The sequence below is a fragment of the Heloderma suspectum genome, chromosome 10 (assembly GCF_057233095.1).
Source record: "Heloderma suspectum isolate Gila_16-S chromosome 10, 16-S_ref, whole genome shotgun sequence".
Lineage (NCBI taxonomy): Eukaryota > Metazoa > Chordata > Lepidosauria > Squamata > Helodermatidae > Heloderma > Heloderma suspectum.
In genome coordinates this window covers 22,479,497-22,504,314 of record NC_139467.1, presented here as the reverse complement: position 1 = coordinate 22,504,314, position 24,818 = coordinate 22,479,497, and the positions used below count along the sequence as shown (strand labels likewise).

Genomic DNA, 24,818 nt, shown 5'->3' with positions numbered 1-24,818 from the left:
ACGGACGCCACGCTCGAGCTCTAGCGCAGACTAGACCACACCGGATCCACGCTACCTTCGTGCCTCGCCGCGGTGCATGCTGGGATCGCCTCCCTCCCGACGGGTCTTCCAGCTTCCCGGCGTGCCCCACGCCCAGCTGAATGGGGGCAGTCACAAGATGGCGGCGAACGCGAACTCTGCCGGTGGTGGCGGGAGCCTCCCGCTCTTTGACTGTCCGAGCTGGTGAGGGTGGGAGCCTGTGGCGTTGGATAGCGGGAAAGGGGCTTGCTGTGCAGAGGGGCCTGGATTTCTCTGGGGAGGCGGAGCAGCATCATAAAGGGGGGGGGGCTGGATGCAGCCGCTCCTGCAAGGGAGGAGAGACCGTGGAGAATCTCCAAACCTTGCCCCGAAACCTTGAGGTGTCATGCTCCCTCTAGAATATGTGAAGTAATTTTTTTAAAAAAAGAAAGTTGACGCTTCTGACCATGGGCAGAGAACGTATTTACACCAGCCTATTTGAAGTTAAAGGGTGCCTCTGAACATGCATAGAGTTCATGCTGCTTACTGATTGAAGAACAAAGTCACAAAGAGGTGTCTCTGAGCTTCCGGCAGAGAGCGCATTCATTATACCAAGCTATATGAAGTAAAAGTGGCTCTGAATATGGGCACAGTGCATGCTTTTTCTACTGAGTGGCCTTCATTAAGTAATGGGGAAGGGGTGCCTCTGTGCATGCAGAGTGTGCATGCTTTTGGTGAAAGAAAATGTAGATGAAAGCAGCAAGTTCGCCACTTATCAATGAACGTGCCTTGTTAGTGAATATTACATCCAATTCTGCCAACTATGGGATTAGAAGGGAAGTTTTTCGCTAAGCATGATTGAACCACACTTCTGCATCTGGGGCTGTGTGCCCCCCCCCCCCTTACAGCCCTATTGTGGCTCCATGGCTGTGATATTTTGGACGAGAAAAATATCATACTGTATACAGGAATGACTTTACATGTCTGTTTGTAAGAGCCTGAGTAACGTGTCAAACTACAGCCAGCACCATTGAACAAAATATGAAAAATGTAGTTCTGTCGGGTTGTGGTGCCAGGTGTTTGTGTTAGACCTATAGCCTGCACCAAGGGATACTTGCTCAACAATTGCATATTTATGTTTTTCTCTGTTGGGTACTGGCCAGCAGCTGTACTTTTGTGCTAATTGTAGCCAGGTGGCTAGGCAAATACTGTGTTTTACTTGAGAACAAGGTCATACCAAGTATGTAGAGAATCCTCAAACTGTTGTTGGTAGTGGGAGATAGAGATGTAACAAAGAAAATGCCTCTTCTGTGGATGGATGTGTCACTCTCCAGACCCTAAAGAAATGGATCTATCATTTTGTTCAATATGCTTCCATTGATCCTGCAATTCCTTGGTCTTCTAGAAACATTTTTTCCTTGCTTTTCTGTGTCAAATTATGAAGGTTATGGAAGTATCTGTGTGCGTGTTTTCTGAGTTTCATATTTTGGGATAGGGAATGTTTACTTAAAGCAATGGTCATAGTAAGCTGCCTTGGCCAAATTGATGGACTTTCCCCCAGAAAAAAAAATCAACTCATTTTTTTCCCAAGGATGACAAAGTCCCTGGAAAAAGCTGGGTTTGGGGTGAGGGTGGGGGGTAATCCTTGTGCTTTCTCAAACTATCTGAAACAGTGCTGAAGGACTGGAGAGACAGACGTTTTGGGTGCCTTTGCAGAGTAACTGATTTCACTTTGAGCAGATGCACTTTGCTTCCTAATACATACATACAAAAGTGACTTAGAGGAGGATTTTCTTCATTGCCACCCCACCCCTGGAATACGTGAAGGCAGTATAGCCAGCCTGCATCTCACTTTGTCAAAACTGGTCTTAGGATGACAGATTTGCTGACAGGACATAAAGTATGTCACACTTCTCTTGGTGCTTTTCATAGTAAAAAGATTCTGGTGACTGTCTGCAAAGGTTCATCTTTTGATACAGACTTCATACTTCAGATTTGCCAAACCGTGATTGATTTGTATGTTTACTATCATGTGAGATTCTAATAAATACATCCTCCTTTGTGGTGATGGGGCTACTAAATAAACAGAATGTTCTCTGGTTTGCGCCCTCGCAAGCAAGGTCTTACCTTCTGTGCTAATGATAGCTGGGACTATCAACTGTGTTACTGGTTTGGGGTGTTAGAAAGAGGAATGATAGTGAAGGGGAGAGAAGAAATCACACTCTTTAAATAAAAGTAAGTTCTCAACTCCCAAATTGTTTGGTCTGGGGAAGGATATGGTAGGATTTTCCCATACTGGTTGTAGTTATTTATCTATGTTAGACATTTTATCCCATCTTGATTTTTTTCCAAGGCAGCTCACAAAAGGGGAAAGTGGAAGAATAAAAATAACAATAAAAATTACACAGTATCAAACTGTTAAAACACATCAGAAAAAGAAACTAAAAATGCATCAGCCTAAGTTCTCAAATTTATTTATTTATTTATTTATTTCTATACCGCCCAATAGCCGAAGCTCTCTGGGCGGTTCACAAAAACTAAAACCAAACAACACACAATAAAACAATTTAAAATATATAGAACATTAAAACCACAATATAACAATACAACCACAATAAAACCTAGCAGCAGTACAGGAGTTTAAAATACAGATTTAAAACAGCAAAGATAAAAATTTAGAAAGCTAAAATGCCTGGGAAAAATAAAAAGGTCTTCACCTGGCGCCGAAAGGAGTACAATGTAGGCGCCAGGCGAACCTCACTAGGGAGCTCATTCCAGAGCCGGGGTGCCACAACAGAAAAAGCCCTCCTCCTAGTAGCCACCCGCCTCACTTCCTTTGCCAGGGGCTCACGGAGAAGCCTATCTAAAAATAGGAAGAGTGGGCTTGATGCATTTTCTCAGGGAGAGAGCTCTACAGTTGATGCACCATCACCAAGCAGGCCCTATCTTTCATACCCACCCACCTGAACATAACTAATGACAAGCTAGAGCAGGGGCTCAGATGCTGGCCCTTGGCTCAGAGAGGTTCGTATGGTTTCTCTCTGTCATGCAGAGGAAGCAGCCCTTTGGCATTCTGTTCTAGTATAGATTTAGCACAGTTTGGGCCAGGGGATAATATTATGCATGAGAATGGAGCTTTTAAGATTGTTAGATCAGTTCAGTGAGCTTGATCCTTCTAATGGAGAAAACATGGGGAATGAACTCTGAATATGAACAGAAATAATAGCAGTAGTAATAGCTGAAATAATAGCACGAATGTTTTGAGGTGTTCATAGTACTTCATATAGATTATTGTTATCCCCGTGTTGCAGATGCCGAGATGGGGATCATTGAGGCTGAGACACCTAGTGACTTTATAGCAGAGATGAGATTTAGAAAGGGGACTTCCTCATTTGTAGCTTAGTCTCTTAGCCACTGTGCCAAACCAGCCCCTCTAAATAAGATGTATTACTCCTGAATAACATATAAATGCCTAAGTCTGTATTTGTAAACACTGTTTGTTTTTCCTATATACCGAATGTGTTAATGAAATATTCATTCCCGTAGCGGTGCCTGTTCCAAGAGGGGCATGTCAGTTAGTCTTCTGATTTCACTGAATGATGATGAAGTTTGTGCAGATCTCTAGTTCAGAATGTTATAAGACAATAAGAGCACTGCTGGATCAGCCTAAAGGTGCTTTCTGTTCCAGCATCCTGTTAACTTGATTCTTCTGGGAAGTCCACAAGCAGGACATAAAGGCAATGGCCTTACCCCAGTGTTTGTCCCTGAGCAATTGGTGTTGATTAGCATATTACCTCTGAACCTGAAGGTTCCATTAGCCACCCGACCCATGCATTTGTTGGATCCCATTTTAAAGCCATCTATGAGACTATAGCATTTTATGGTAGCCAATTCCATAAATTAAATTATATGTCTTAAGAAGCACATCCATGGCACTGTCTAAAGGTGCTGGCTATTAATTTCACAAGCACTCATTGCTATGCACTCTGAAATTGTGTGTGAGAATCCCAAATTTCTGTGTTAAAAGATCTAGGTTCTTCATCTACATAATTTCAGCATTTTGCAGCAGCTAAACAAGTACTGTTGCTACTGTATCTCTTAAAATATGAGCGAGCGGTGGATTTTGTTTTTGTGGTAACTTTGGATCTTTTGATAACTGTAGGGATTCCAAAGGCTACTTGAATTATTCCTAAACAAAACATGTTTCTGTTTTTGTTTCCTAGGGCAGGAAAGCCTCCACCAGGGTTGCACCTGGATGTAGTCAAAGGAGACAAACTTATTGAGGTATGAAAATAGATGCAGAACATTTGAACATGGACCAGGAATGTACATCTGTACTGGGTAGCTGTAGAGACAATCACAGGCAGAAAACACAGTAAATATCTAAAGTATATTCTTTTCCCTATCTGTCCCAGAATGTCTGAGTACTTCTGGCAGTCCCTCTTGGGTTGCTTCCCATTTTGCTTGAATATAGACTTTATATCAAAGTATCCAAAGCATCTTATAAGCAGATGGTGGCACTGCAAGGTGCAAGAAATGCATCTCCCCATTCACCCTTCCCTTCTGGCATTGCCTTGTAACTGGTGCCAGTTTGGATCCAGAAGGGCTTGGATCCTTGTGTGGAAACCTGTTCCTTACTGGATTGACGTTTCTGTTGTTTCTATCTGGACAATAACTGTGATATCACAAATATTTTAATTTTACAGATGAGTAATCATGTGCTGAAAAGCTCCCAGGGCCAAGTTCAACCCTCTGTCCAATGGATCACAACTGAGTCATCCTTTACTTAGAAGGCGGTGGCAGGGGGGAATGTATGTGGTGTTTCACATCTCATGGCACCTGGTACTCTGTAGTTACACTGCCCCAGTTTGGACATAAATATCTCTGCTTAAAAAGCTGAGACATGCACAGGTCTTGCACCCCATCGTCTCTCCACCCTTCTCAGTGCACTGCAAAAACCCAGGAAGTCTCCAATTTACCATTATTCCGTGTTTCATGCAAAGTAGGAAACTATAGTTACCAGGATCTTAAACAAACTTCAAACAGTGGTTTAAGGTTTTGGCTTGCTCCAATCCTGGTGACTGGTTCAGACGTAATGGGAAAGTATGGTTAATTGAAGATTTGTACTACAAAAGGGTGGTAGGAGGACTTGAATGCAGGGGCAATATGGCTCATACATATCTCAGCTTATGAAGCCGAGATATGTACTTCCAAACCGGGCCTGGTTGGACTGTAAGCAGCCTCAAGAATGGAACACCTCTTGAGCACTGCAAAACTGAAAGTAATGCACTGTAAACTAGCAGTTGCAAAGTATGCTCGTTTAATTCCTACTGGTTTGTTAAGCACTTGATACTAACCAAGCCATCTCTACCTTAGTTCAGAGGTATAACTAGTGATTGGCTGGGTCTAAGAAGTGCAACATCAAAACAAGCCATGAAGTGATCAAGCTCAGTGTGTGGAGGATCACACTGGGTTATAACTCAGAGGCACAGATGAGTTTTCAACCTGCTTATGAGTTCAAGAACAGTGAAGCGGTTACTGCTTTTCCATTCCCGTTTCTCTTTTATAAAAGTCGTTTGTAACTTTGTCAATGGCATTGAATCAGAAAGGACAGCAATTAGATATGGTGGTGTTAGTTTACCTAAACTGTTTACAAGCTTGCTCACTTATGTTGGTTAAATTTCTTTAGCAGGTGCTGTTGCCACTTGAGTGGAAATAAGTGTGCCCATACTAGTAAGCGGCACCACATACTCTTAATATCTTTGTAGTATTAGTTAATTAAATGGTAATTAAAATTTAACATAACTTCTTTGTGGAGCATTTGGAGTCGGCTCAACTAGAATCATGCTATGATAGATATGGGGAAAAGTAGCAGCATTTTTTTTTTTAATTCTGTGAAGGAGTTCAGGATGATGCACATGGTCCTCACAACAACTCTGTGAGGTAGGTTAGGCTGTGAGAGAGCAAGGTCACCCAGAGAGCTTTATGGCTGAGTTATGACTTGAACTCTGGTCTCCCCAGTCCTAGTCAAGCACTTAGTGCTATGCTACGCTGACAATTTATTTGACTGATGTCCTGCTCTGTCCCATAAGCTTACAACATTTTTTTCCAAATGTTAATCTTTCCACGGGTATTTGCTACTGGCTTTCTGCTTTTGAGTAGTTTAACCAAGATAGTGCTTTTTAATGTCTCATCCCCTTCTCACCCTCAGATATTGCTCTGTTACCTCCTGAGCACATTAAAAGGGGGAGATACTCGGCCCGCTATGTTAAAATTATTGGTTTATTATAAGGTGAAGGTGCAGGAGAGGAAAACGCTCTGCAGCTTCCACCAAATCAAGAATATAGTATAAAAAGCTTGGAGGTGGAGTGTTAATGTGTTGGAGTTGAGCCTGTATCTTCAGAGCATGGCCTGAATCTCATTGAGGCATAATTCTGACAAACAGTAGATGAAGTGGTAAACCTGACTGTACCACTTCAGACTGCAGGTGGCAGCTCACATGGCAGGATGCTCCCCCATGGAGGCAAGGGAGTATTCCTACACATAGAATCCTTCTCTCTGGCATCTAGTTTTCTATACGCAGGGAATAATTTTTGTATGGAGGTGCATTCTGTTGTGAGTCAACCCCACCTATAGTCTGACGTGGTAACTTCCAGACACAAGCTATACCAAGTCATGTGCTGTTTGTAAGAACTATGCCTGTGACATAGTGGGCCTTCAGTTAGAGGGGTAAGTAAGAAATTCCTAGGCTTGAAATGTTTGCTCATGAAAATTCAGATGCTTGACACCTGGTTCTCTAGCCAGAAAGGAGCTGTTTAGAATAGCATCATAATGGAAAGTCCACCAATTACCTAGTTTCCGCCTTGTAATCAGTTCAGAGAAGGCACTTGGTATTAGGTTTTGTGCTTGTAGTATTGCACTGGAAGAGAAGATCCTGGGCCTGTTCACATGAATGGGATGTTGCCACATGCTTATGACACCCACATCTGACTTGTGCGAAGCCTTTAATCAGTGCGATTTGCATCAGTACAGTTGCCCTGCCCTGACTTGCTACACTAGTGCAAAACTGGATGTGCTACAGTGTTAGTACAAGTACAACTCTATGACTTGTGATGGCGCATTTGTCCAGCTTGCAGAGCAGCTCTCTCAATTGCGCTTGTAAAGCTGTGACCTCAAGCATACAAACCTGGCAGTAACATTTCTCTGAACTCAAGTACGTCCAAGAATACGAATTCAGAACTGAGATGTAAGGAGTTAAGCAGGAATCATGGAGGAAAGGACCAAGCCGCTTCAGAATGGAAATCTGTTTGGTGAAAATAAATCCAGGAGAATATATAGCCCAGGAGGTTGGTTGTTGGGAAAGAAGCTTATAAATACAAAATACTGGATACGTAGTTATTTTAAATATTTAAATAGCCTTTCTAGTTTCATACATGTAATAATGTTCATAATAATAATAATAACAACAACAATTTTTCTTAAGAGCAACACAAAAGTCAATCTTGCTGAAGTATACAGTAAATATTAAAAGCTTGAGGAGACAGAAAGGATGCAGCAGCACTCTTAACAGCAAGTTTCAAATGGTTAAAACCTGAGAGAGTGGAGGAGAGCTGCTAGTAAAGAGTAGGTAAGAAACTATTATGCCCCTACAAATCCACTGGTTTCCAGGATTGAGTTGAATACAATACTGTAGTTATGATTAGGGTTGCAGTGTTTAATTAATTTGGTTAGATAAATCTGTTAGGAAACTTTTGATTGATTAAAAAGGTTAGGCAGGGGATGTTTATAAAAAATGTTTTAAATACAAATTTTTTACTTACAAAAATGTGTAGATGGCAAACTCCATCTTAAGAGGCATTCCCCTCCCCCCCACACACACATACACACAAGAGAATGCCTCTTCTAAGTTAATGCCCACTGCAACATGCATGCATCATCTAAAAACCATGAATATATGTGGCAATACAACTATTGCTTTTGCTCATACGTAGATTTATGTAAATTTAATAGTTGATTGAAAAATTAATTGAATCATTCTTTAATTAGGTAGTAGTCCTAGTTGTGGTGTTATGTTCTCAACTTTAGTTTCATAAATCATATTACGTGAACTTTGTTTGAAGATAGTTCTCATAGTGGCTATCTAGTTTAAGAGGGCTTGAAGTGACAGCTCTCTCGACCATCAACTGAGAAGTGGAGTCCAGTCCAGTCCAGTCTTGTGCCACAGGACTCTTTGGTTTGTTAACTTACGTTCCTAAGGGCACAATCCTATGCATGTTGAGACATGGGTGGCTAGTGAATGCTGGGAGTTGTAGGATCTTTTTCTTTCTCAACATGCAGAGAATTGCGCCCTAAGTCTTTAATGTTCTCTCTCACTGGCATTGTCCAGAGCCTGTGCCTTAAAGATTCTTGACTACAGAATAACTATTCTGCTTTTGAGCCGCAGAGTTTGAATTAGAATTAAATAGACAACAATTTTTTTCCTGCTCCTATGCAGTGACAATGTTATTACTGTTAGGCAAGCAGGGTAGGGGGGGAAATTGTTGAGATGCTGAATTCTATAGCATGCTGGTAGGGGAAATTGCCCCCTCTTCCTATTGATGCTAAAGGGTGGAAATTGACACATTCTTACATTTTATTTATGTCAATACAATTTTGCTACACTGTGAAGAAAGATTAAAGTTGCATCTTTTGTATTTAAAATTGAAAGCTTTGTTCCAGCTGACCTAGTTGTTGTTCAGTCGTTCAGTCGTGTCCGACTCTTCGTGACCCCATGGACCATAGCGCGCCAGGCCTTCCTGTCCTGCGCTCTCTCCCGGAGCATGCTCAAGTTCATATTCATTGCATCGGTGATGCTATCTAGCCATCTCATCCTCTGCCGTCCCCTTCTCCTTTTGCCTTCAGTCTTTCCCAGCATCATGGTCTTTTCCAGAGAGTTTTCTCTTCACATTAGGTGGCCAAAATATTTGAGCTTCAGCTTCAGTATCTGTCCTTCCAATGAGCACTCAGGGTTGATTTCCTTTAGGATTGATTGATTTGACCTCCTTGCAGTCCAGGGGACTCGTAAGAGTCTTCTCCAGCACCACAGTTCGAAAGCATCACTTCTTCGGCGCTCAGCCTTCCTTATAGTCCAGCTCTCACAGCCATACATTACTACTGGGAAAACCATAGCTTTGATTAGACGGACCTTTGTCGGCAAGGTGATGTCTCTGCTTCTTACCATGCTGTCTAGGTTTGCCATAGCTTTCCTCCCAAGGAGCAAGCATCTTTTAATTTCATGGCTACAGTCACCGTGGAGCCCAAGAAGGTAAAATCTGTCACTGCTTCCATTTCTTCCCCTTCTATATGCCAGGAAGTGATAGGGCCAGATGCCATGATCTTAGTTTTTTTAATGTAGAGTTTCAAACCAGCTTTTGCACTCTCCTCTTTCACCCTCAACAGGAGGCTCTTTAGATCCTCTTCGCTTTCTGCCATTAGGGTGGTGTCATCTGCATATCGGAGGTTGTTGATAATTCTCCCAGCAATCTTAATTCCGACCTGTGATTCATCCAACCCGGTGTTTCTCATGATGTACTCTGCATATAAGTTAAATAAGCAGGGTGACAATATGCAGCCTTGTTGTACTCCTTTCCCAATGTTGAACGACTTGGTTGTTCCATGTCCGGTTCTTACTGTTGCTTCTTGACCCTCGTAGAAGTTTCTCAGGAGACAGGTAAGGTGGTCTGGTACTCCCATCGCTTTAAGAATTTGCCACAGTTTGTTGTGATCCACGCAATCAAAGGCTTTAGCATAGTCAATGAAGCAGAAATAGACGTTTTTCTGGAATTTTCTTGCTTTCTCCATGATCCAGCGAATGTTGGCGATTTGATCTCTAGTTCCTCTGCCTCTTCGAAACCCAGCTTGTACTTCCGGTAGTTCTCGGTTCGCATACTGCTGAAGCCTAGCTTGTAGGATTTTGAGCATCACCTTGCTGGCATGTGAAATGAGCGCAATTGTGCGGTAGTTTGAACACTCTTTGGCGTTGCCCTTCTTTGGCATTGGAATGTAAACTGACCTTTTCCAGTCTTGCGGCCATTGTTGAGTGTTCCAAATTTGTTGGCAGATTGAATGCAGCACTTTAACAGCATCATCTGTTAGGATTTTAAATAGCTCAGCTGGAATACTGTCATCTCCGCTAGCTTTGTTGTTAGTAATGCTTCCTAAGGCCCACTTGACTTCACCCTCGAGGATGTCCGGCTCAAGTTCAGTGACCGCACTATCATGGCTATCAGGGACATTCAGATCTTTCCTGTATAGTTCTTCCGTGTATTCTTTCCACCTCTTCTTAATCTCATCTGCATCTGTTAGGTCCCTGCCTTCTTTGTCCTTTATCATGCCCGTCTTTGCACAAAACGTTCCCTTGAGATCTCCGATTTTCTTGAAGAGATCTCTAGTCTTTCCCATTCTGTTGTTTTCCTCGATTTCTTTGCATTGTTCATTTAAGAAGGCCTTCTTGTCTCTCCTTGCTAGTCTCTGGAACTCTGCATTCAGTTGGATATATCTTTCCCTTTCTCCCTTGCTTTTCGCTTCCCTTCTTTCCTCAGCTCATCAGCTCAGGCTTTCCTAAAGCCTCATCAGACAGCCACTTTGCTTTCTTGCATTTCTTTTTCTTTGGGATGGATTTCGTTGCTGCCTCCTGAACAGTGTTACAGACCTCCGTCCATAGTTCCTCAGGCACTCTGTCTATCAGGTCTAATCCCTGAAATCTATTCCTCACCTCCACTGTATATTCATCAGGGATATGATTTAGGTCAAACCTGAATGGTTTAGTGGTTTTCCCTACGTTCTTCAATTTAAGCTGAAATTTTGCAACAAGAAGCTCATGATCTGAGCCACAGTCAGCTCCAGGTCTTGTTTTTACTGACTGTATGGAGCTTCTCCATCTTTGGCTGCAAAGGACATAATCAATCTGATTTCGATATTGACCATCTGGTGACGTCCATGTGTAGAGTCGTCTCTTGTGCTGTTGGAAAAGAGTGTTTGCTATGATCAGCGTGTTCTCTTGGCAAAACTCTATTAGCTTTTGTCCTGCTTCATTTTGTACACCAAGGCCATGCCTGCCTGTTATCCCAGTGATTTCTTGACTTCCTACTTTAGCATTCCAATCCCCTATGATGAAGAGGACATCTTTTTTTGGTGTTAGTTCTAGAAGGTGTAGGTCTTCATAGAACCGATCAACCTCAGCTTCCTCGGCATCAGTGGTTGGGGCATAGACTTGAATTACTGTGATGTTGAATGGTTTGCCTTGGATTCGTACTGAGATCATTCTATCGTTTTTAAGATTGTACCCCAGTACTGCTTTTCCCACCCTTTTGTTGACTATGAGTGCTACTCCATTTCTTCTAAGGGATTCTTGCCCACAGTAGTAGATATGATGGTCACCTGAATTAAATTTGCCCATGCCTGTCCATTTTAGTTCACTGATTCCCAAGATGTCGATGTTCAATCTTGCCATCTCATGTTTGACCACCTCCAGCTTACCTTGATTCATTGATCTGACATTCCAGGTTCCTAAACAATATTGTTCTTTACAGCTGACCTAGACACAACCATAATTGTGTGAGCTAAAATCGGTCCTACCATTCAGAGCTAGAAAAAAGTGTTATAAATGTCACAGTGCGAATTCTCAATTCATTAGTGAATGTTAATTTGCAAGAGGCTGTAAAAAATTGGGAGAAGAGAGAGGGAATGCATAAATAATGAAATCAAGGGTAAGATACAAAATAATATTATTCCCAGAAAATGTAGGTCATGCATATGACAGACTAATCTGAAAGGGATAGAATGGGATGATGAAGCCTGGAGATCAGTGGTACTAAAGCAGGGGCCATAAGTGGTAGATGGTGAAATGCATTCAGATTCCCATTGTGATTTAACAGAAGCTACAGATGCCATGTAAGAAATCAAGGTTTTATGAGGCACTGTTCTTAGCTGTTCTTTTCTGTTCTTGTATCAAGGTAGGTTTAGGATGTTAAGATTGGGTCTAGAGCACCAGAATACTAGAAAACTGGTGAAATGACAAGTGAATGGAGTAGGTATGATATAAATATTTTTACTTAAACTACATAGTTATAAGTTGGGTGTGTCTGTGTTCTACTAGGTAATCTAATTTTTCAGACTTTGCAATAATCATTCACATCTCCTTCTGTTCTGGCATTTAAAAGGTAAAGGTTTGCATCCCAGTCCTAACACTGTAGAAGTAAGTCCCATTGATATAAATGGGACTTTCTGCCAAATAAGTATGGTTAGGGTTGTGGCTTTGAATGAAGCTCTTCATTTTTCAGATGAAGCTGCTGTTTCTCTGTGGTGTAGCCACTGAGTCTGTCTCCTACAGGATGCCATTGCCTTGTTATAATGGACCTCCAGGTATAGTGAATATTTGCCTTATTCAGAGGAATTTGGCCAGAAATTGTACAGCTATCTACTGAAGAGGCAGCTCAAATTGTGATGTGTGAGCTACAGCTTATTCAAACTTCATGAGTGGGACTGGGTTCGGTCCTTTGGCATTTGGTCTAAGGTGGGTATACTCCTGGTGGTCCCACTTCTGTCCTAGTGATATGCAAACGATCTGACATGATGTATGTTTTAACCTCCTGCTAGATTATATCTATGAAAGCCTGCTAATGTACCAGCAAAATGTGCTAAAATGGTTTTATTTGAACCAGAATAGTTTCTGTCTGACTAGCCAGCTGGTAACACACCTTATTCAAATTGGCTTAGACCTTGTTCACATGGTGTTCTCCCTTCCCAAGATTGTTCCCAGGGTCAGATTGGAAGTGGGCCTCAGGGTTATATGCTTCTCCCCCATCTTGGGTAGATTTTACCTCCCAATGACGAGAAGACAAGAAAAAAAAAGTGGAATCTCCTAGCTTGATTGTTCCCCCATCTCGGCTGAGTGAAGTGGGAGAGGGAGCATTGGGGGTTCCAGGCCTATTCCTAATCTTGCCCCAGATAGTAGTCAAGGTGGGGGAAGATATCATCTCAATAGGGCCCTAATTGTCTTTCTTGGATGTTTGTCAACTTTTCTTTTTGTGGTGCTGTTGTTGGTTTTAAATGCATATTTCTTAATCTCTTCTCCAACCTGCATTTTATTATGTGGTTTTGAAGTACTGCATCATACAAAGGATAGAATTTAGTTCTTGTTTGGTTTGGTTTCACTTTTAACTTATCTCTCTGATATGGTACACCTGTGTTGGACTCTACCACTTCAGACTGCAGGTGAGAACTCATGATGCTGCACGCCCTCACAAAAAAGAGATTCCTACACATGGAAAGCTAGTATATCAGGAAGGCTAGGCAGGAAACTTTATTATTTCTAACATGTAGTTTCTGTGTGTAGGTGACAGTAATTTTGTTTGTTTGTTTGAGATCTTGCCTTTCCATTGGCTTAGTCAAGGCAGCTAACACAGTAAACAGCGCACCAAACATTTGCAACAATTCAGGTATAAAATAACAGGAAACGGAATTGCTTTATGGAAGGTAAGCTTTGACTGAGAACTGGATGTGGTTGTTCCCTTGGCTGCTGACACTGAAATATCTTGCTGTGGCAACAGCTGTGATGGAAAATTGAGAGGAGTGGTTTGTGTAGCCCTTCCCTGTAATGCTGATGGTTGGTGCTTTTGTGTAAAAGCAGTAGTGCTGGAAACATCTTGTAGTCAATCATGTCACCCCCCGTCAGTCAGAACTAGCCTCTGTCCAGTCAGTTTTGGGGTTCCTTTAATGGCCTGTCTTTCTGGGTAGATGGCATTCTCTTCTTCCCTGCTAAAATGCAACGGTTTGGTTTAATGAGGTTCTGCCTGCATTTTGTATTCAGATCCATGCTTTTAAGAAGATAGGCAAAAAGTGTGAGTCTTACGTTGCTATCTGTCTGATGTCTTATCACAGAAGCTGATCATTGATGAAAAGAAATACTATCTTTTTGGGAGAAATCCTGATTTATGTGACTTTACCATTGATCACCAGTCATGTTCTCGGGTCCATGCTGCCTTGGTCTACCACAAACATCTGAAGAGGGTTTTTCTTATAGATCTCAACAGCAGTAAGTTCATTGATAATTAACCAGGTAATATACTTGGGGGGGGGGGTGCAGAAGGAATGTTCAAGGTGAATTTTCAAGGATTTTGTTTCAGACTTGTTTATCTTCACATTCTGCTGACATACACAAAGATTAAAATCAGTGGCAAAACCTAGGGTGGTTTGTAAATTATGGTTGAACTGAACACAAAAGCTGAACACAATGCACCTTGGGCAAAGGGACCAGCACATGTGTGGCAAATGACGAAGGGCAGGAAGCCACTGGGATGCATATGTGACTGTTGAACCACAGGGCTCTGGGACCTATCAGCCAACAGCCTGAGTGCTCAGACCTGTGACATATGCCTGCCACATCAGAGTTGCCCCCTCATTTCATGTTGATTAAGCATCTCTGGGTGTCTGCTTCTGTAGCCTTCTCTGTACCTGAAGATCAAGCTGCCTGTAGTCCTGTAGCAGTGAAGGGGTTATCAGCCTGAGCGCTGACTAGCAGAGAGGAAGTTCGGATTCCAAGAGAAAACCAGTAACCAGCAGTACAAGGGTTAACAGTCCCCCCCCCCCCCAATTGGTCTGCACCACCACTGCAGGAGTTATTGGCCCCTATAGCCTATACCTCTTGTCTCTTTCCCTGTTTTTCCCAGCTCTCCCAATCTTGTGCCATCAGCAGAAGCTCCTGGCACCATATAATATTGCAGGGGCAGTACTCATTGTAGTAGCTTAGAGGCTTCAACAATTGGTTGATACACTGTAACTGAAAATGCATCCCTAGCTAATTACAAGCCACTACAAATGTCTCCTCAGCCAGGGATAGCCTATTAACATCAACAGTGTGGCAATAGCATTTGTAGCTAATGACCGGAGCTGCCTGAAAGTAACTCCTTCACTCCTATAGGCAGGTAGAAATGAGGTGGAGGCTACCGAGGGGGCAGGGACTGTCTTGCCATGCTGCAGGAGCCCAATGGGTTCCAGACTGATAACTTTTTGTTGTGCTGGACACTAGCTTTCCTATCTCTATCCAGTATGACATCCCAACTTCCTCTCTGCCAACCAGTGCTCAAGCAGTTATCCCTTCACTTCTAACAGGGTACAGGGTGGTGGAACAAATGGGAAGTGGGATATGGGGTGGAGGCTATGGGTGCCTGACTGTTAACCCTGTATTGCTGGCTTTCCCTCACCTTGGCATGCATAATATCTCACAGGTCCGCGCACTCAGGCTGTTGATTGATAGGTCCCAGAGCCCTGTGGTTCAACAGTCACATGTGCATCCCAGTGGCTCCTACCCTACACATCGTGCTGTTCCCTTTGCCCAAGACATGTTGTGGTTTGAAAGGAGGCTGGTGTTGTGGCTAGAAAAATGAATTCCCAGCTTTTGTGTGTTCAGTTCAACCATAATTCACAAGCTACCGTAGGTTTTGCCACTGATATCACAGATTCTGCTAGGAAGGGTATGGAGACTCTGGTGTTTATCAACACTGGAGTTGCAAAAGAAAATTTCCCCACACTTAGAGCATGGGAATACACCAGTCTGCCCCCAAACACAATGGGTTTGCTCAGAAGAATACTGTAATCACAATAGATTCCCTCTCCAAGGCATAGTTCATGCTGGGGATGGGTGCCTGGGGGTGAGGGGTCATGCCTTGGGTGGTAGCCTGGAGGTGTGGGCTCCAGGATGGCAGCACTGGTTTGGGGAGTAGCTCATGCCTGGGTCTGCTGGGTGGGGCCTCGTGCTAGGAATGGGTGTCTGGGGTCAGGGCTCATGCCTGGAGTGGGGACCCATGAGGGGGGTGCTGGGGGTATCTTGGTTGGAAGCTCCAGGCTGGGGGGGGGGGGGTTTAGGGGGTTCATACCTGGGTCTTTGCAGTGGAGGCTCATGGCCAGTCTAACTGGTGGGGCAGAAAGGGGGGTTCACTGGAGGTGGAGCCAGGGGGGTCACCAGAGGTAGACCCAAGGACACCTATTTTGCTATACACAAGCCTTTTGCTGCACAGTTCAACCCACCAACCCCCATCTCAGACATTTCTCCAGAAGAACAACACAGAGAAAGCAGTTTATGGCAGAACCCACTGATTGAAAGCAATTGGGGGAAGGGCGGGGGGGGGGGCAGAGAGAGAGAGAGGAAGGAACCCTTCACATGCACATGCTTACATGGGAGTAAGTCCCATTGAATTCCTACTGTCTATATATACTGGATTTCTGTATATATCTCATCATTTAAAAGCACTTGGTGCACACACAAGGAAATTATGCCAATGTGTATTCTATCACCACCACCACAACAACAATAAGAACTCCCCACAGACCTCAAAGGGCAATGCTAATTTCAGTCCATGAGGGGTGAATCCTTTTTCCTAATAATATCCCATCATAAGCTTTGTTATGCACGAAACGTAGCTAATCCACTGGAAAATTACATTGCTGTCTACCTGCAAAATTTGGGACTGATCAGAAAAGGGGGAGCTTAGCTATGCCCCCAAAACTGACTTTTTGCCCCTGTGGAAAAATGTGCAAAATAGTGTTCCCAACCATAACAATTATAGGGAGCACCATGACATTCCACAGAATCTCACACGACTTGGTTTACACTATAGCTGGAGTCTACAACATGTTGCCTGTGGGCATCAATGTATCTGCAGACAGCATTCTTGGCATTCTGCAGGCTCCCTGCCCCTCCTGATTTTTACTTTATTTCTGAAGATTTTTTGTAATTAAAAAACAGTAAATGGGAGGATCACATGCCGCAGAGTGAAGGGCTGCCCTCCAGCTTCATCATTATTTGGGTTCAAAAGAGTGGTCTTATGGTTTGGAGCTCAGACCCCGCCTCTGCCTTGTACTTAGGTTCTTGGGCAAGTTACTGTCTTTTAGTCTCACCAGTTTGCCTTCCGGGAAATGAATGTTTTATGACCTCCCTTGGCAGCGGGTAGTGGAGTCGAAAGAGGTGATGCTCTTGATTTTTCTGTGCAGCATTCCCAAGTGACCTTTCTTCTTCTCCATGGTGATGCTTTAGTACAGCATCTCAAAGCTCCTAGGTGTTTGGGATGGGAGACATCAGGAAATGCTTGAAATCTCTTCGCCTTTTTCAGTAGGAAGTAAATTTGGCATAGTTCCAGTTCCAGCTGTTTTATATTTTGAGCTTGGTAGTGTAGAATAGGGCCCTCACTGAAATTGCTGGTGCTTTTCACTACCTCCCTGATAAAGTTAATCGCTGATCTGTTCTTGTGGCTTTTCAGAGAGGGTGCAGAACCCAGCTCTTTCAGAAGGGGGCACCGGGGCCTTACATTTCTGCTGCTGATTACTGTGTTGAATGGACTTGTGTTCCTTGCTGTTTACAGGGTTCCACAGATTTTGGCTGGTCTTGGTCACCAAGTCAAAACTCATGGACACCAGGACGCTGCCCCTCCTCTTGTCCATAGCCTTGCTTGCCTCCGGTTTGGAGCTGGAGTGAGGGACGGGGATCAGCCCCACAGTTGTGGAAGCCCAGTGCAACTGTGAAAACAATCACCGTCCCATTCCCCCAAGTCCAAACTTGAGATGGGATTGGTAGGAGGGAGTTGTTTGGGCGCTGCGATGCCAAGGCACTCTGGAGTGTCTTCAGTGCCAAAACAGCGAGCCTTGGCCTTTTGTCTTGAGAGCCAAAGGGTTGCAAGCTGAGGACTGCTTTGGCACTGGTCAGTGAAGCACTGAAGAGCACCACCACCTCCCAATGCCAAAAGGTTCTGTCCAAGAAGCAGGGATTTTCCCTGTAGAGACGTGTTTCTGAGTGCAGTGCAACTGTGGAAATTATCCTCTCCAAGCTGAAGAGGAAGGTTGGGGTTCCTTGTTGCCCTCACCAGAGAGATAATGAGAGCAATTGTGGAATGTTGGCCATCTGCTGTTGCATTTCTAATTGGAAGCTGCTTCAAGCCTTGGAGAGCTGGGATACAAATGTATTTTAAGTAACTATATAATGAAAAACAGTCCACAAGGTACATTAAGGTGGGGAGATGCTGAAATTATGGAAGTTGATCACTTTGGGGATCCCATGAGGCTTTAAATAACATGTTGATGGCTAATGGTTGGTGTTTGGGTTTTTTTTTTCAATTCCAAAATTCTCAGCACATGGCACATTTTTGGGTCACATTCGTCTGGAGCCCCACAAGCCACAGCAGATTCCCATTGACTCTACAGTTTCATTTGGCGCCTCCACGCGGGCCTACACTCTGAGAGAAAAACCTCAGACATTGCCCTCTGCAGTAAAAGGAGATGAGAAAATGACCGGCGAGGATGATGAACTCAAGGGATTACTTGGCCTACCAGAAGAGGAGACAGAGTTAGATGTGAGTATACCGTGGTTCACCCGTAGAATGAAACCCATTTCACATGTCTACCTCATGGAGAGAACAGTGGGCTTCCTGGCCAGAACTATCAACAACAGTAACTGAAGGGAGCTCTTCCAGCCTTGGAAGTGTTGTCCATGTTTCTGTGTGGCAAATCTACTCTTACAGCCCAGGGAGAAGTGGGTCAGGCAAGAATGACCAAACTTTTCCAGACCCTTCTGAGTAAAACTTCCATTACCTGATTTAGGCTTAGCTCAAAAAAGAAGAGAGAGGTCCCAATCCTGCCTGGCAGCTGGCTAGGAAATGCTAGGAGTTCTATTGCTCCTATTGGCTAAACCAAGCAGCTGCTCATGCTGACTACCAATTGACTTGCTACTGGCCTCATTCCATAGCTTTGTAGGTACCTCTGATCAAGGGTTGTGCTCTCCCAAACACTTACAGGGTAGGTGGGGAGAATAGATGAAATGTTTTAATCTGAGAGCATGTGCTGGGTTGACACTCTCCTCTTTGGCTTCTTAGAACCTAACAGAATTTAACACAGCCCACAATAAGAGGATCTCCACATTAACCATAGAAGAAGGAAACTTAGATATCCAGAGACCAAAAAGAAAACGAAAGAACTCAAGAGTAACATTCAGTGATGATGACGAGATCATCAATCCAGGTGAGTACTTCTGTTTAGGTCTGACTGCATCCTGTTTTTAGTTTTGCGTGCACCAATGTACAGAGGTTTTCCTAAAGCGCTTAGTTGTTGGCAATAACCCTTCTCTTTGAGAGGGCTTGCATAATGTCCCCTTCAGTGCTGAATACACCCTTCAGAATCCATTTACATGTAACCATTGTACTTCAATCTGATTTACCCGTACAGAGGATGTGGACCCTTCTGTTGGACGTTTCAGAAACATGGTACAGACGGCAGTAGTCCCAGTGAAGGTATGCTGCTCAATTGCAAAGCTGTTTTTTGGTTCTGTTTGGTTCTTTTTACTGCTAGATCAGTATGAATGTGTTTGTAAATATTAAGGCTTACAGCCTAATTCTCAGTACGTTTTACACCGAAGTAAGTATGATTGCTTTGGAACTGACTTTCAAGTAAATGTATTGTGTATTGCAGTTTAAATTGGGTTTTTGACAGAGACAGAAACGGATAAGGAATAAAGGGTAGTTTTGATGCAACAACAACAAGAGAAAGTTCTTGCTGGCAAGATGCCACTGTGGTCCCTCCTAGATATATTGATGTTTTCCATAAACTGAAAGAATATGCCAAAGTTAGTAAAACCAAGAGTTGCAAGCGACAGCGTTACTTAGTTCTGTGGCTTGGAATTTATGAGAAAAATTAAATTATTGGAGCTGCCTAACACAGCGAGCAAATGTTTATTGTTGGAAACCAGAGTAATGCCAGGTAGAAGAGAGAAGAGTCCACAAACAGAGGGCACTTAGCTTAAAGGATTACTACTTAAATCAGGGCAGCTGGTAGGTCTATCCAGAACCCAAGAAACTCTTTGTGAAATGATGCAGTTGTTAAAACTGTTTCGGCTGCTGTATATAATCCATTTGCATCCTGTGTAGCTTTCCCATCTAGCAGTTATTTCTTCCCCTTCTGTTCTTTATCTTTTGCCTCTGCTAAACCACTACATTCTGGCAGTGGGGAGAGTGTTTGGCTACACTGGTAAAGCAGTTAACATCCTAGGGGAACCTGATACTACAACCTTCTTCAACCTGGTGCCCTCCAGATGTGTTGGAGTACAATTCCTGTCATTCCCAGCCAGCATGGGAATGGCAGGACGTGGAGTCCAGCACAGCTGGAAGGCACCAGGTTGGGGGAGGCTCTCTTACTGGGTTGCAGCTAAGCAACTGATTCCATGAGGGTATTGCCTGCTGGACAGAACCTGGCAGGGAGTGCTTATGAACATGACAACACAACTGACAGGGACAGTTTTAAAGCTGCAAAATAGCTGCATTAATCTATCCTAAACAATTTTCCCTGCTCCGGTGTGGGGGAAGGGGCCAGTTTATCAAACGTTACTCTGTTTCACAAAGTGAAAATAGTAAGTGTAAAGTAAAAGCAATCCAGTGTGCCACAGATGAACAGTCTGGCCTTAAGAATTCTCCCTAACAGTGGCCCAGTTTGCCCATAATGCTAAGCCTGGATGTAGAGCTACATTAGATGAGCCTTGACGAGCCTGAGAAAACTCTCAGGCTTGCACGCTGCCCCCTCCCATGTGGCCAGAGATGGTCTTAACCTGGATTCAGTTTCTACAGAGTCTAGTCAGTTGCTAAACAAGCCAACTATAAATCCTGGATTGTTTTGCTGATCTCTTTATAGTTTGTCTGAAACCAGAATTCCTAGTTTGAACATAGTGAAAGGCCAGGAATTAGGGAATGTGGAACTGAATTATGATTTATTCCTCTTCCTAGCCAAAGGGGAGGGGGAAGTACTCAATCCTGAGGCATCACCCAGCCTCACCAAATGTCATCAATGTAGCACTAAATCCTGGCTTAGCTTTATGTGTGAATGCATCAGGCTGCACTATGAAACGACCCACAACAATGAACTTTTAATAATTTGGTCACTATTCAGACACAGTTCCCCCTGCTAATGTTATAACAAAAAATTAAAAGCAATAAAATTGGCATTTTTTAAAATTACTACAATAGCAGAGGAATAGGCGATCAGCAGATGTGTGGTTTGGAAGGAAAGGGTTTGAGATCTGCACTTGCAGCAGAATGGGGTGGGAGGATAGACTGTAGCACTTCAAGTTCCAGGTTGGGGTTGGTTACATCCCTGTGCTTAAAAAAAATTCCCTGCAGATAGAAAACCAGCACAGCTCACTAAGGGCTGGGCATTTTTCGCTGATACACTTTCTTTCTATATAATTTAAATCAGCAAGGAAATAGGCTGATTTAAATCACGTTTCCCTTGATACATCTTCATATATTTCCTAAACAGTGGTGCAAATTTGACCATTAAACCAAATTAACTTGCACCTAAGTAATGTTATGCTACACAGCATGAAATAGTTTATATCACTTTTCAGATAACCTGATTTTTACTAATTTTAGAACATGTTACAGAATAGACTGCTTAATGGGAATGGGCTAAATGAGAATGCCTCTATAGGGTTGACAGCGTATAAATATTTGAGAAGTGATCAAATTCATTCTTCATTTTACATGAAGAAACCTTTAACTCAGCATATATAGTAGAAGGCATTGATTCGGTTTAAAGTTTAATTGAAGGGCTAACATGCTTGTATTTGGAATATTTAATATTAAACAAATTATTCTTTAAGAGAAACTTAGAATTTACAAGGCAATTTTTAAAATTAAATCAGATGTACACTTTCTGTTCAGATGTTTCTTTACCCAAAAAAATCCTTCATTTTTATCCACTCTGTTATTGCACCTTAAAAGTATTCAGGGTGCTGGACAAAGATTAAAAAAAACACAGTCCCCGCTGATAGGTTTACAGTGTGACACTATACAAAAGGGATTGCTGTCTGGGGTCAGGGATGGAAATTCCTGGAAATCATGCAAATTCAAACACAAATTCTCAGAAACATTACTTAAATTAATATTTAATTTAATAATAATTAAAGAGTTAATATTTGGGAAGAGAAGGATAGGATTCCTCTGAGGTTATTTGTATTGGGAGAGTTTTAAAAAGTAAATACATGTCTGTTTTTCTGCAGAAAAAACGAATGGACAACTCTGGGTCCCTGAGTGCGGATGAGGCTGCGACGCGTCGCATGCAGAACTTTCCCTATAGTGGAGGATTGTACGGTGGCCTGCCTCCCACTCACAACGAGGCAGGTGCCCAGTCCCATAGCATTCACGGCACTGCACTCATTGGGGGCCTGCCCATGCCTTATCCTAACCTTGCCCCGGATGTGGACTTGACTCCGGTTGCACCCTCAACGGTCGCCATGAACCCAGCTCCAAACCCTGCTGTCTTTAATCCCGAAGTTGTGAATGAGCCCAAGAAAAAGAAGTATGCGAAAGAAGCTTGGCCGGGCAAGAAGCCCACCCCATCTCTCTTGATCTGAGTTGCAGAGCGTGGTCTGTCCCGAGGGGATGGAAGCAACCGGCCAGAGGGAAAAAACTGTGCAGGTGCAGCAGCTTTTCAGACTTGGTCCTAACCGCGTGTCGTAGATCGGTTACAGGGCTAAACTCCCTTACAAAATCAACCTTCAGAAGAGTTCTATAGGTGTCTAAAAAGGAAATGCAAAAATATCTCCCACTGCCTAGTATCCTTTTTTTCTCTTACCCAGCCATTATAGTTCCAAGGTTATTTTTCTTCTGACGTTATTCATACCTTTACAGGGCACTGTCGGGTTACTCACAGTCAACATTTACAGCTCAGTCTTGCAGCTGCAGAACTGGCAGAATGTTTAGTCCTGAGAGTAGCCCTGTTCAATCTCACCCAGCCAGTCAGATGATCACTCTTCCTCAGTCGAACATGTCCTCAAGTAGCACTTTGTCAGGCTTATAATGAATTGTTTCCATGTGAGTCAAATACAGAAGTTTGCTTTTTAGCTCAGGATCATAAAGTGCTTTTACCGTAGGCATAACCCTTTGTGTTTGGAGTATAAACAAGCAATGCTTTGAAACCTGCAAGTGTAATGAAATGCTCAAGAAATAAAAATGGAAGAGATTCATTGCTACTGAGCATCCTAAACTGAAAGCAGCAAAAAGGTACAAGGAAAGGAATATTACTCTGAATATTTATTTCAGATCTACTTAACATGGGAGTTTAAGGTAATCTGACAGTGTCCCTTCCTAACAAAAAGAATGATCAAATAGCGGTATTTGACTTTTTTGATGGGCCAGTCTTTGGGATGTGAATAGGAATGTCCAGCAGTGGTCGTCTATAACATTCTTTGTGGTTTGGTTTTCTATACACAAGCAGAAATCGTTGGGCAGTTTTCTACTTGTCACATCTTCTGGCTAATCCTAAAGCTGCATCCCAAGAAAAGTTGGCCAGTTTCTGAAATTTTGTAACGTGTGCAGTTCTGACAAATAGGGATCTTGCCCAAGTTAAAATAGTTTCCTGATTGCAGCTCCACCATGCTACAGTCTGACCCTTTGACTTCCTTTTTTGATTGAGCAAAAGTTGACCTAAGGCGGGTACTCACTTCAGTTCCAGATGCTTGGAACCAAAAGACTTTGCAGCTGGTCTAGATGTGTATATTGTACACACTGAAGTAAATATCAAATTGAAGCTGTATTGTCCTGGAGTCCTGTATTGTCATCTTTGTTCAATATCCAGCCTCTTAGCACTGTGCAGACACTTAATCACAGTCCTTGGTCAATCTCTTCTTAGTTCTGTATATTTAGATGCAGTTAGCATCTCCAGCAATTCACTGCCCCATGCAGCATGACATAGGAAGAACAGTGGGCACAGCTCAACTGAAGGCAAGCATTTCGTCCTGTGGATTTCATTGAGAGAGTTAACCACATGCTTATGTGATTCCTCCAATTGGAATCAAAGGAACTTTTAAAAGTGTGTAACCCAGCTAGATTGTGTCTGTTATTTCAGAAACGTTGCAGCTGCCCAAAGTTACATTTGCCACTTAAAAGCATTAGGCCGGGCCAAGATTTGGGTCAAATAATTCAGTGTAACTGCTGCTCTTCTCCCCCCCCCCCCCAATATTGAAACAATATATTCTACCATGTTGGGAGTCTGGAGTGGGTGAATGTCTTGAAGTCACTTAACTTCTGTGCAATCTGCTTTTGTCTGTTTCATCCTAACGTGTACATAGGGCCCCTTGGTGAAGATGGAGCTGTCTCTTTATTTAGTGTGATCATAAACATCATATTCTTAGTTGTGACTGCTAATGGCTCATGAGCTTTAGTATTCCATACTCCAAATCCTTTGTTACTTCATTTGCAACCTTTCCTCTTTGGGATATTTTCAGTTAACTCTTCCTAGGCTACAGAGTGGTCTCCTGCTCTGAGGGCAGCTCTTCAGGATATGACCAGTTTAAAGCAGTTGAGCTTTTTCCTTGCTGGATTTTAAAAGAAGATTTTTTTAAAGTGACTGTGTTGCAAGGTACATCCCTTGGGATATTACTGCTTGCTGGTCTCGGCCCCTCAACTCCCTGAGATAGTACAAACTTTTAGTTTGAGATCTTTGAAGCCAATCCTGATATTGAGCACAGGAGAGGAGGGATGAGAGATGTGGGGCTCTGTACAGACATTTGTACATTTGTGTAATAGGCCTTTTCACACTCTGTTGAGCTTTTTATCTGTAACCTTTACTACACTGTAAATTAAATGACTGTTTTGCCAAATGGTGAGTTTAATGTGTGTTCCCAGATTTTACAGTGCCGTCCAGCAAATGATCATGTGCAATTTATTTAATCTAAATCTTTCTATCCTTATTTCCCCCAAAAGCTTACAATCCTTTTTAAAAGGGGAGCAGGAATACAGACAACAAGTATT

The 24,818-nt window shown here is 42.9% G+C and overlaps 2 protein-coding genes and 1 non-coding gene across 6 annotated transcripts in view; 2 read left to right on the top strand and 1 right to left on the bottom strand.

The window, feature by feature from the left end:
• Positions 1–138: 138 nt before the first annotated feature.
• On the top strand, positions 139–24,677 carry PPP1R8 (protein phosphatase 1 regulatory subunit 8). Its single transcript, XM_084815543.1, has 7 exons — positions 139–222; positions 4,221–4,281; positions 13,918–14,071; positions 18,157–18,377; positions 18,897–19,041; positions 19,246–19,310; positions 22,067–24,677. The coding sequence occupies exons 1-7, from the start codon at positions 158–160 to the stop codon at positions 22,418–22,420; spliced, it is 1,065 nt and encodes a 354-aa protein (XP_084671669.1). The 5' UTR covers positions 139–157; the 3' UTR covers positions 22,421–24,677.
• LOC146337970 (small Cajal body-specific RNA 1) lies at positions 5,338–5,491 on the top strand. The gene has a single exon (XR_014785244.1).
• Positions 23,082–24,818, bottom strand: part of RPA2 (replication protein A2) — a 56,395-nt gene continuing 54,658 nt past the window's right edge. For 2 of the 4 annotated variants that reach the window (XR_014785132.1, XR_014785130.1), the window contains one exon: positions 23,082–23,803. The gene's annotated coding sequence lies outside the window, so the exon portion shown is untranslated. The remainder of the gene's footprint in view (positions 23,804–24,818) is intronic. The other 2 variants (XR_014785133.1, XR_014785131.1) reach the window with 1 other exon arrangement.

Excerpts from the sequence above, each read along its gene's own strand:
- PPP1R8 (XM_084815543.1), top strand. The coding sequence starts at position 158 with ATGGCGGCGAACGCGAACTCTGCCGGTGGTGGCGGGAGCCTCCCGCTC. Across the intron at positions 223-4,220 it reads CTCTTTGACTGTCCGAGCTG|GGCAGGAAAGCCTCCACCAG; the intron begins GTGAGGGTGGGA and ends TTTGTTTCCTAG. Across the intron at positions 4,282-13,917 it reads AAGGAGACAAACTTATTGAG|AAGCTGATCATTGATGAAAA; the intron begins GTATGAAAATAG and ends GTCTTATCACAG.